The following is an 11,767-nucleotide window of genomic DNA, read 5'->3' as shown; positions in this document are numbered from 1 at the left end:
AGTAACAAATTTGTTTCTAAATCTTCAAAACTGAGTTGAAGCTGAGACTTGTGACTGAAGTATTTTCAGAAAGCTAACTCTTAATCCAGGTAAGTGTCTTTTAAAGGGATGTGTAGGGAATGAGCTTGCATAGTTTTACTGTCAGACCCCCAGTCATCTCTATTACAAGGTAAGTAGAGGAACCAGCACACTCAAAAGCTGTCAATTTAAGACCTCGATAAAAATATTAAAGCCGGGTGAGGATGGACAACTTTATAGCTATTTAAATAGTTTTTTGTTACAAACTGTTCTAACGCATGGATAAATCTTCACAGGTTAGGAAACTAGAGACAAGGTCTGCAAGAGTTTGTCAAATTCATAATACAAAGACAAAAGGACAAAATATTAAGCAAGACCGATCAATTGGTCATACATGTGTTCTTGATTGTATTGTGATTGTAAAATTCACTCACTGGTCTCAAAATGCAGCAAACATCAGAGGAGTGAGAAAGAAAATCAGTCCGTCTGATTCGTCTTCATTACAACAGAAATCAAAAATGATTCAAAAACGCTGCAGCATTCATGCAGCGGCCCAGTAATTGGTACTTTGAGTGCATCCATATCCGTTGGGTTATGCTCCAGAACTCTTAACATCTCTATTCATAATAATAAAACCCAGACGCACTGGCTGTTTCAATTATTGCATTTATTTGTCAGCACATATCAAAGCAGATCAACATCAACAGAGACCCAAAATGCTCTTTACATTCATGTTTGTTTTCTGTTGAGTCAAAGGGTTTTCAATACACAAGTTGGTTTAGAGGTAAAGCTGCTGCATACATTTGAGGAATCGTGTTTTGTTCTTTGTAGACTTGGCTCATGCTTTGTAATTTGCATGTGCTTTAAGCCATTCTTTATTTTGAGCTTCACCATCCCTGATAATGGCCTGAACCAACTGCTGTCTTGTTTAATTTAGAATGGAAGCATCTTTTATCACGTTTTCCTCGTTCACTGCAGATAGCCACTGTTTTGCTGCACTTTTCTTGTGCTTCTACATTTTATCATCTTGCATTTATTCAGAGGGTTTTGGTTTCTGAACTTGGGTGCTCTCTGGTGCCCCCTGATGTTCGTCTTTTATTCCTGCAGTCATGGCTATATTTTCCTTTGGTGACTCAGTTTGGACTGTTTGAAGAACATCCTCACTAGCTGGCTGTGAACACTCAACTTCAGGAAGACTTTTCACTGTAGACTTAACAGATGACTCCTTATCCTGGTCTTTGTAACTATCCTCAATGCCTTTTTCTACTTTATCGTCACCTTTTGCAGTTTTGTCCTCAATTTTTGTTTCTGTATCCTCAATTTTTGCTTCTTTATCTTCACCTTTTGCTTGTTTGTCCTCAACTTTTTCTTCTTTATCCTCACCTTTTGCTACTTTATCCTCCATTTTTGCCTGTTTATCCTCAACCTTTCCTTCTTTATCCTCACTTTTTGCAAATTTATCCTCACTTTTTGCAACTTTATCCTCACTTTTTGCAACTTTATCTACACCTTTTGCTACTTTATCCTCACCTTTTGCTTCTATATCCTCACTTTTTGCTACTTTATCGTCAATTTTTGCCTGTTTATCCTCAACCTTTGCTTCTTTATCCTTACTTTCTGTGGCTTTATCCTCACTTTTTGCTACTTTATCCTCAATTTTTGCCTCACCTTTTTCTTCTTTATCGTCACCTTTTGCTACTTTATCCTCACCTTTTTCAATGTTATCCTCACCTTTTTCTACTTTATCCTCAGTTTTTGCCCGTTTATCTTCAACTTTTGCTTCTTTATCCTTACTCTCTGTGACATTATCCTCACCTTTTGCTACTTTATCCTCAATTTTCGCTTCTTTATCCTCACATTTTGTCTGTTTGTCCTCAACTTTTGCTTCTTTATCCTCAATTTGTGCCTCACCATTTACCTTTTTGTCCTCAATTTTTGCTTCTTTATCCTCGCTTTTTGCTACTTTAACCTCAATTTTTGTCTCACTTATTACCTTTCTCTCCTCAACTTTTTCTTCTTTATCCTCACCTTTTGCTAATTTTGGTACTTTATCATCACTTTGTGCTACTTTATCCTCAATTTGTTTTTTATCCTCAATTTTTGCCTCACCATTTACCTTTTTGTCCTCAATTTTTGCTTCTTGATCCTCACTTTTTGCTACTTTATCCTCACTTTTTTCTTCTTTATCTTCCCCTTTTGCTTCTTTATCCTGAAGTTTTGCATCTTTATACTCTCTTTGTGCCTGTTTGTCCTTAACTACTACTTCTATATCCTCACTTTTTTCTACTTTATCCTCAATTTTTTCTACTTGGTCCTTGCCATTTGTCATTTTGTCCTCAACTTTATCCTGAATTTTTTCAGTTTTGTTCTCAATTTTTTCTTCTTCCTCCTTGCCATTTGTCATTTTGTCCTCAACTTTTGCTTCTTTTTCCTCACCTTTTGCCACTGTATCCTCAATTTGTGTTTCACTTTTTGCTTCTTTATCTTCCACTTTTGCTTCTTTATCTTCCCCTTTTGCTTCTTTATCCTGAAGTTTTGCTTCTTTATACTCACTTTGTGCCTGTTTGTCCTTAAATACTACTTCTATATCCTCACTTTTTGCTACTTTATCCTCAATTTTTTCAGTTTTGTCCTCAATTTTTTCTACTTCGTCCTTGCCATTTGTCACTTTGTCCTCAACTTTTGCTTCTTTTTCCTCATGTTTTGCCACTGTATCCTCAATTTCTGTTTCACCTTTTTCTTCTTTATCTTCCACTTTTGCTACTTTATCCGCAGCTTTTGCATCTTCATCTTCGCCTTCTGCTAGTTTATCCTCAAATTTAGTTTCTTTATCCTCAACCTTTTCCACGTTATCTTCACCTTTTACTTTATCCTCATCTTTTGCCACTGTATCCTCAATTTTTGCTTCACTCTTCACTACTTTATCCTCAACGTTTGCCCCTTCATCCTCAGCTTTTGCCTCTTTATCCCCACCTTTTGCTGAATCAGATTTAGTGATTTCTTGTGATTCTTTGTCAGTCTTTACCTCACTCTTGTGTGGGCTTGAAACGTCCCTTGTGTCTATGGGCAGAGTGCTTTTTGTCTCTGCTGTAACATCTGTGGTTTTCTCCAAAGTATTATCCTTATTTTGCCAATGAACATCGCTGCTTAGTTCTTGAGATTCGTCTGGTTTTTCAGACACTTGAGCCAAGCTTTCATTAACGGGTCTTTTTGCTAGATCTGAGATAAGACTGTCTTCCTCAGCACATCCTGGTTTACCGTCCTCAGTTTCTTTCAGAAGTTCTCCCTCCACAGGGACCTCACACTTTAAATCTTGTGGCTTTGAAGAGGGATCTGGCTGGACTGTCACTACTGTCCCTGCAGCTTCTTTTTCTCCTGATTTACTTTCATCCTCATCCAGACTCTCACTCTGTAAAACTTTGCTTTGAGTATTTATATCTACGTCGCCATCTCCTTCAGTGTCAACAGCTTCAAACTCCTGTGATTCCTCTTTTCTTTCTTGACTTTTGTCATCATCATCCACTTCACCAGTTTCCTCTGCACTCAATTCATCAACTTCATTTAGTTCATTTCCTTGATTCTGCTGACTCTCAGACATCTCGTCACTTTCTGCCTGTCCACCGTCTTTATTATACTCCTCTTCCTCACTGCCCCCTCTCTTACTTTTTGTACACTGCTGCTCATCTTTTTCTGTCTCATCTGATCCCGTCTCCTCAAATTCTGACATCTCAATTTCCCTGGTGGTCTCGGTTATGATCTCCTCTACAAATTTGTACTGGGGCTCTGCTCGCCGGTATGGTCCCCCCGGCCGGCTGAGGCAAGGGAGGGTGTAAACAGGGGACTGGTGGTAGATGTACGGCAAGGAGATGTTGGTGTCCGACAATGTTGATAGCCGAGCCTCCTCACCACACAGGAGTTTCCTGCAAGATAAGAAAGACGTATTTTATCTGCAAAAATCAATACACATTAACATGCATTAGATTTTACTAGAAACTAAAAACACTTTTCAAATGGGTACTGAAACACAGCATTCATGACAGATGAAAACCATGGGAAATAATATGTATCAGAAAGAAAACCACAGTAAGTAGATAAAAAACATCTTTCAACATAAAAAAAAAAAAAATGTTACCTGTAAGACAGAATCTCCACATCCAAAGCCATCTTCACATTTAACAGGTCCTGGTACTCCCGCAGGTAAGCAGACATGTCAAATTTGCAGTTTATGAGTTCATTTTCAAGTTCTTTGATTGCGTTCTGCAGTGATGACAGAGAGATTTGAGATTTGTTATCAGCATGTAAACATTGCCAATGTCTGCTTTAGAACGTGGTTAAAAAAAAATGAATACCTGATAGCGGATGATTTCCTCCTTCTGGCGATCCTCGACTTCATGGAGTTGCTTCTCCAGTGCTTCTCTGGTGCCTTTAGCGCAGTCCAATTCGAGGTTTTTGGCCTGCAAGCGCCTCCTGTACTCCTGAATCTCCTGCTGGGACGCCCTTAACGCCTCTCGCTTGGTCTCAGCTGCCTCTGTTAATTTTGCAAACTGAGATCGGAAAGTTTCATCTATCTGCTGGACGTCGGACACGGTGTGACCTTCCAGCTGTGCCCTGATATCCCGAAGTGCCGCAGTGACGCCGGGGTGGTCAAATTCGTGCGCCCTCACGTTCACCTGCGCATCCTGGATTTGATCATACATCTCTGACACCTCGGCCTCATGGTTTCTCTTCAGGAAGTGGATCTCATCCACCAGAGACTGCGCTTTCTTGTCCAGCTGTAGCTTGGCCTGATACGCGTCAGCGATGTCCTTCTTCAGGACCGCGATACTGCTCTCAGCATCTGATCTGCTGCGCGCCTCCCGCTCGTGCTGCCTCCTCAAGCTGCACAGCTCTTCCTCTAAATTCTGATGCTCGACTTCAACCTGGTGCTTCTGATGAGTTATGTCCTGAACCAGCTGCCTCAGTTTCCCGAGCTCTGGTCCATACTCCTCCTCCAAACATGATGCGGTTTTCGCTCTCCCTCTGATCTCTTCGATTTCCCTCTCCAGCAGATTGTTCTGGTGCTCCAGCTGGTGCACCTTCTCTATGAATCCCGCAAGACGGTCGTTCAAGCCATGCATCAGCTCTTTCTCATTAAACTTTCCAGATAACTGCTCGCTCGAATGCATTTCCGGTGTCGTCCCGTTAATCACGACGCTGGTGTCTGATCCAAAACGTCTCGATCTGTTTGGAGAGTATACATCTCGATTGATTCTGTCGAACCTCTTTTCCACCCTACGACTCATCTTGTCGTCGTGAATGTATGCTGCAGAGAGGCTCCGTGAGGGCTTTTATAACCGTGGCCATGTGCTCGGTCTGCAGAGCGGAGCTGTCCGCGGTGCTGAAAAGGTGTAGAATCAGCTGATGGTCTAATGAGCGCTTACGGCACAATTTGTCGCAGACACCGATGACGTGGGTGAATGGAGTTATATGTCAATCAATTGACGATGAACTCTAAGTCCATTATTAACATTATCACTATTACCATTATTATGTTTAATATTATTGATGTTATTGTTAATGACTAACTAATAAGCCATGTACACCGATCAGCCACAACATTAAAACCACTGACAGGTGAAGTCATCTTGTAACAATTCGGTGTTCTGCTGGGAATCTTTTGGACCTGGCACTTGTGTGGATGTTACTTAGACATGCACCCACCTAGAACATATCAGGCATCCCAACGCTATAGCAATGACACTCTTTCAGGGCAGCAGCCATCCCCAGCAGGATGAAGCCTGACAAAATGCTGTAAACTAAAAATGCTTTCAAAAATATAAATAATGATTGTTTATTTATGCATTTTACAAAACGAAAGAAAAATCTAAGCCACATCAATATTTGGTGTTACTTCTCTTCTCTTTGCCTTTAAACCAGCATCGATCCTTATGGATGCAGCTGGCTTAGTGCAGCTAATGAAAAACACATCAAGCAGAACTGGCAGAAACCAATGAGACCCAGGTACACCCATCTACTGTCCGGAGAAGTCTGGCCCAAATTGGTTTTCATGGAATCCATACTACTGACATGGAAATAAAGCCAAAGGACTCAACTATGCACAAAAAAACAGGCAGAAAAATGGCAGCAGGTGCTCTGGACTGATGAGCCAAAATTTTTGAAATATTTGGCTTGGTTTGTTCATTGAAGGGCTGGAGATCTATTCAATCTATTCTGCAAACATACAGCTAAAGTCATTAAGAACTGTACTCAGCATAAAGAAGAACAAGAAGTCCTGGAAGTTATGGCATGGCCCCCACAGAGCCCTGATCTCAACATCATCGAGTGTGTCTGGAATTACATGAAGACACAGAAGGATTTGAGGAGACATCCACAGAAGATCTGTAGTTAGTTCTCCAATATGTTTGGAACAACCTACCAGCTGAGCTCCTTCAAAAACTGTGTGCAAGTGTCCCTAGAGGAACTGATGCTGTCATGAATGCAAAGGGTGATCAAACCAAATATTTATTTGATTTAGATTTCTCTTCTGTTCACTTCCTCAAGCACTTGAGTGTGACAAGGTGGGCTACATACACGTAAGTACATTCAGTGCATTACTTAGGTCTAGGGTTTAGATGCTTAAATAAATGAAACTATGTCTTACATGTAGTCCTTCTTCTCTTTCTCATTCCTTCCCCTCCATTGTATTGTATTTTAGCAGTGTAAAAGTCAGGTTTTTAAGTACAAAATAAGCACAGATCCTTTTGTCAACTACTGTTTTAGGTCGGGAGTAGTCTTTGAAGCTATGAAGTAAACTGAAAAGACTACAGACAGAAAATAAGTCTGTTGACTATGTAGTTCACATAGTCACCCTTTTGTGTTTTACACTGCACTAATTCTCCTCTGTAACCTTGCACATGCTGTTCTCAAGTACTTGTCAGAAAGGTTGCTTCATGCACCGCAGACTCTGTCTCTTCATGTAATCCCAGACTGAGTGTTGCAGGGACTTTTTCTCTACCAGCTGGGGATAGTCCTTTATGACTCTGATTGTTGATCTGGGGTCACCGTACTACTGCAGAATAACTTCGGGCTGGTTTCCGTGCATAAGACCTTTTCTCAGTATTGCATATTATAGTCTTGAAGTGTTAATTTGCACATTACTTCATCTATGTTGCAGTTGGAAAAAAAAGGCTAATGTTGATAACTTCATATTCCAGTATTATAAACATAATTTAAGTATCACGTGCATTCTCTTTGTATTAATCTATTTTCCCAAACTAGAAACTAAAAATTAATTTTAAGAATATAAGAAAAACATGGCACAATATATCCCTCTGTCGGCTCATGTAACTGTAAAATAGAAGAAAATGAAAATGCAACTCTACTATTAAAGAGTTTTATCATAATAGTATATCATAATGCATTTTGATATTTATATTTCTGTTCGTTTACAGAAGTGGAACTTTTAATTGTAATAGAGTGTTTCTACATTTGAAAGGACAAACATGTAATTTCTTTTTATTGGTAAATAATATAAAAGCGTGACACACACAAGCCCCCAAATGCAACACACATGTCCAACTGTTTTTAAATGGGAACCCCACTTGCCTTCATTTTGTAGACATGCAAGAACACTATACATGGAAACTGTATTGTAGTGAAAGAAATCAGTTCAAAGCCATCTCTGACATCGCACGGGAAAAAAGTGTCTTATGTTTTAACACTCAACCACAACAATTTAAAAACACTTTATTTTATTTGACTGCTCACATCATTCTGTTTCTTACATGATTGTCCCAGTTTTATTTATCTACTGATCGTGTCAGCCTGTCAACAAAAAAGGAGATGTGCTATTAACTGATTCTGATCCTTAAAACCATGGATTTGTTTTGTTGAGCACTCTGATGATTGTTGTCCTTATAGAAAGATCATATGAGTATACACTGAAAGGAAGTTGTAATGTCTAATCTGATCTGGAATAGGCCAACAAAATACTATTTCTGTTCATTCATTTCAATATCTGAACAAATGCTCTGTTAAAAAACATGTCAGATTTCGTAACCAGTGATTTTAGCGTTTAATAGCGATGGTCAACCCATCCCCCACGGTGAGCATGCTCAGCTCAATCCTCTGGTCCTTGTGCAGCTTCTTATTGAGAGCATCCAGAGCCTGGGACGTGAGGTCAGTGGGAGCAGGATTCACGACTTTCCCGCTCCACAGCACCTTGAGATACATTAACAACACAGCTGTTTCATCTTGTCCACAGTCATAGTGTAAACCTGCCTGTGTGAGGCGCACTTACATTGTCAATCGCAATAATGCCCCCTTTCCTTATGAGCTCCAGTGACTTCTCGTAGTATCCGTCATAGTTGGACTTATCAGCGTCAATGAACACAAAGTCATATGTTCCAGCCTCTCCGGCTGTTATCAGGTCATCTGGTGAAGCACAAAGGAAAATTATAATGTAGAAATTTCACTTTTTAAAAATCTGTGATCATAAGTGAGACATATAAAAGCCCTTACCCAGCGTTTTCATGGCTGTTTGAAGCCGTACATCTATCTTATTTTCAACTCCAGCCTACACAGAAGGTTAAAATATATGAAGTGGGGGTTGTGCAGGGAAAATCCAGGATTGATTTTGTTGCTTAGCTTTGCATCGTAACGTGACACAGTTTCCTGAGCAGACACCTTTTTTACTGTCCAGCGTGCAGCATTTTGTAGAGACACACTGACAGCACCTAGATGTCCAGTGTGCTGTCTGCTGCACAATTTGGCTCAGAGTGAAGCAACAATCAATCTTACTCGCAAAATGCCAGATTTCAGTGTGCAAGGAACTAGACATTACTCACTCGTGTATGCAACCGTTTCACATCTTATTTCATTTCTTAAAATCTCATATATAAAACAAAGCTGTTCGACTGTTCTCACCTCTTTAAAAAATGGTTTGGCAATTTCCACGTAGGTGTCCTCTATTTCACAAGCGACCACGCGTCCATTTTCTGGCATTGCCAAAGCCATACTCAGTGCATTGTACTCTGTATACATCCCTGCGGAAGAAATACAGAATCATTTCAAAGTTTCAAAGTTTATTCCTTTTAAGATGAAAGGAATAAAGATAAGAGAATCTCTCAGACTAAGGAGAGGCTGTGGAGATCTGACAATGCGAAATGTAATCAATTATTTAAATACATCACTGAATTTGTACGTCTTAATCCCAACTCTCAATGTGTCCGTGTTGAGTCGGTGTGAAGACTCCATTTTCAAGCATTTACTATTTAAAGACTATATTCAAGATGCACAAACTCAAACAAATCTAATAATATAATCAAGCTGCTTAAATTCAGATGCCAAAATTAAGACTTAATGTATCTGTTCACATTTCTATCCTAAAAGGTCTGTCTGTCCTATGTCCCAAAATAAAATGACAGAAAAGAGAAAAAGACAAAAGAAATATTTTAAAATATTCTAAAGGTAATAGCAGTCATATTTAAACTACAAATTTAACTTTTCATTTGTACTTTAATTCCACCTCCCTGGTCTTCACATAATCTCACCAATTTCAATAGCTTTGGTGCCGTTAATCAGTCTGATGAGATTTGCCATTAACTGGGCCTGTTCGCTGGCAACCATCATGCGACTCCATTGGTCTTCAAGGGTTCTCTGAAATGAAAACATGAATGAATATTGTTATACTGAATTGTCTGACTGAATGGACAGACAGGATTTCTTGGTCGGTTTCTTGCGCTGTGCTGCCTCCTAGTGATCAAAGCCTGTACTGCTTAAACCCTGGAGGCAGGCATAACATTATAACCTCCTTCCTAATATTGTGTAGGTCTCTCTTGTGCCTCCAAAACAGTTGTGACTCATCAGAGAGTGGACATGGGCCTTCTGAGGGTGTCCTGTGGTGTCTGGCAACAAAATGTTGTTAGTGGGCGCCTTTGGGTCATATGGGTTGGGTAGAGGGGCCTCAGATCCCACAGATACTTGATCAGTTTGGGATGTATTGGATTTGGAGGTCAGGTCAACACCTTCTGCTGTTTTTCATGTTTTTTGAGTTGTTCCTAAATAGTTTTTGTGTGTGTGTCTGTGTTAGGCTGCATCCTAGGAGTCCTAGGCTGCCATCAAGGAGTTTCACTGCTATGAGGTGGGGGTGCCTGGTCTGGTCTAGGTGGGTGCTACATGCCTAAGTAGCATCCACATGAATACCAGATCCAGAAGTTTCCAGCAGAACATACTGTATTGTCACAAGATGGTCAGTGTTGTTCACTTCTCCTGTCAGTGGTTATAACGTTGTGGCTGATCAGTGTAAATTACTGAAATAAAGTATAATGAAAAGTGTGATGCAGACTCAGAAACTAAACTGATGAAATTCTAAGCAGGTACTTTTTGAACAGTTTTCACTGACAGTAGCAGCATGATCCAAAGTTTCAAAGCCGCAACTTCAAAGGCACAATCATCATCTTTGGTTTTTAGCCTGGAGCGCAGGATGACCAGCCAGCCTTCATCTGACCTAAATAACCTGCTGGTGGCTTCAGCATATAGATTAATGTTGCTTAAAAGTATCCTGAGCTATCCATTCATTAACTATATATATGAGCTTATCCTTGAAGGTCGTGAGAAAGGAGCTTGAGGGTAATTCAGCTGACTTTGGGTGAGGGGAAGGAGGAAACGGGGACAGGTCGCTAGTCAATTACAGGGCTGCCACATAGAGCCAGACACACCTACCGGCAATTTACAGACAATTTATAGCAACCTTGCATGCGTGGGTTCGTGTATTTGTCCAGAATTGGAACAATCCTGAACTGATTTTTTTTTTCCAAATATTTATATTAAATATACGTTGAATGAAAACATGTCAGAGATGAAGTTAAAATCTTCTGAGACCCTTGTGAAGAAAAGTCTTGAGGCTCTTTGATTCTCTTACCAGTCTGAGTTTGGTGAGAACCGGATGCTCCCTCAGTGAGTTGTTAACCACATACTGCAGCACGAGATCGTCCTTTCCTCCGCTGTGGCTCTTCCCAATAAGGGCAGACTTCCCTACACCTTATCAACCGGAAATAATAATAATAAAAAAAAGCTAAAACAACCATCTATCCAAAGAAATCTCTGTCAACACACCAGATTATCCCATACCTGTTAAGACGAAAAAAAGTCCAACACAGAAAAGCATTTTAATGTCCGTGGCCATTATGCTCTGCATCCTGGCGAAGCTAGTTTGAGTCGACTGAATCTCTGTCTATGTGCTGTTGCTTTTTGTAAATAACCATTTGTGTTTGTTTTGGTTAACCTTTGAGAGGGACGCTCAGAATATTGATTTTTCATTTACATTGCGAAAGACGGGACATTTGTCTGTCACAAGAACATTCCTTGGAACATTACTCCAAGAGGTGGACCACCAGGTATTTATTAAAGCTGGGAGATTAACACACTGCTTTTAAAAACTTCTGTGTGGAAGAATGAAAGGAATCTGCTAGAACCTCCCAGTAGATTTTCATGACAAATTCCACTGATTGTTACAGTACGCGAGTCCAACTTCTTTATTTGCGGAAATCCCAAATCTCCAAATACTGCAGATAGCTTCAGTTCAGTCCATTGCACTCTTTGAACTGTCTTATCTGTGTCGCTTCACTGTGTAATCATTACTTGGCACTATAAAGTGTATCGCCATTGCTCATATGCAAAAGGCATTATTAAACATTTATCGAATCTGTTTTACTGGACAAAACCTCTGTGTAAACTGCATCACATTTAGCGAGCATTTTCAGATGCAGTT

General features: G+C 40.0%; 2 protein-coding genes across 3 annotated transcripts; both read right to left on the bottom strand.

Annotated features, from left to right (window-relative positions):
- Nucleotides 1–666: 666 nt before the first annotated feature.
- On the bottom strand, nucleotides 667–5,401 carry LOC125019361 (neurofilament medium polypeptide). 2 transcript variants are annotated; one of them, XM_047604120.1, is made up of 4 exons: nucleotides 4,368–5,401; nucleotides 4,151–4,275; nucleotides 2,170–3,938; nucleotides 667–2,076 (listed from the first exon to the last, which is right to left on the bottom strand). In XM_047604120.1, the coding sequence occupies exons 1-4, from the start codon at nucleotides 5,298–5,300 to the stop codon at nucleotides 1,052–1,054; spliced, it is 3,852 nt and encodes a 1,283-aa protein (XP_047460076.1). In that variant the 5' UTR covers nucleotides 5,301–5,401; the 3' UTR covers nucleotides 667–1,051. The 2 variants fall into 2 exon arrangements, with proteins under 2 accessions (XP_047460076.1, XP_047460075.1); XM_047604119.1 differs by having other exon boundaries at nucleotides 667–3,938.
- Nucleotides 5,402–7,726: 2,325 nt separating this feature from the next.
- On the bottom strand, nucleotides 7,727–11,250 carry comtd1 (catechol-O-methyltransferase domain containing 1). Its single transcript, XM_047603455.1, has 7 exons — nucleotides 11,128–11,250; nucleotides 10,919–11,037; nucleotides 9,549–9,654; nucleotides 8,923–9,041; nucleotides 8,518–8,572; nucleotides 8,297–8,430; nucleotides 7,727–8,217 (listed from the first exon to the last, which is right to left on the bottom strand). Exons 1-7 carry the CDS (start codon nucleotides 11,192–11,194, stop codon nucleotides 8,065–8,067), a joined length of 753 nt encoding a protein of 250 aa, XP_047459411.1. The 5' UTR covers nucleotides 11,195–11,250; the 3' UTR covers nucleotides 7,727–8,064.
- Nucleotides 11,251–11,767: the final 517 nt, after the last annotated feature.

Source organism: Mugil cephalus, chromosome 13 (genome assembly GCF_022458985.1).
Source record: "Mugil cephalus isolate CIBA_MC_2020 chromosome 13, CIBA_Mcephalus_1.1, whole genome shotgun sequence".
In the NCBI taxonomy this organism is placed as follows: domain Eukaryota; kingdom Metazoa; phylum Chordata; class Actinopteri; order Mugiliformes; family Mugilidae; genus Mugil; species Mugil cephalus.
Note: the sequence above shows the minus strand (reverse complement) of the source record. Positions and strands in the feature narration are given on the sequence as shown.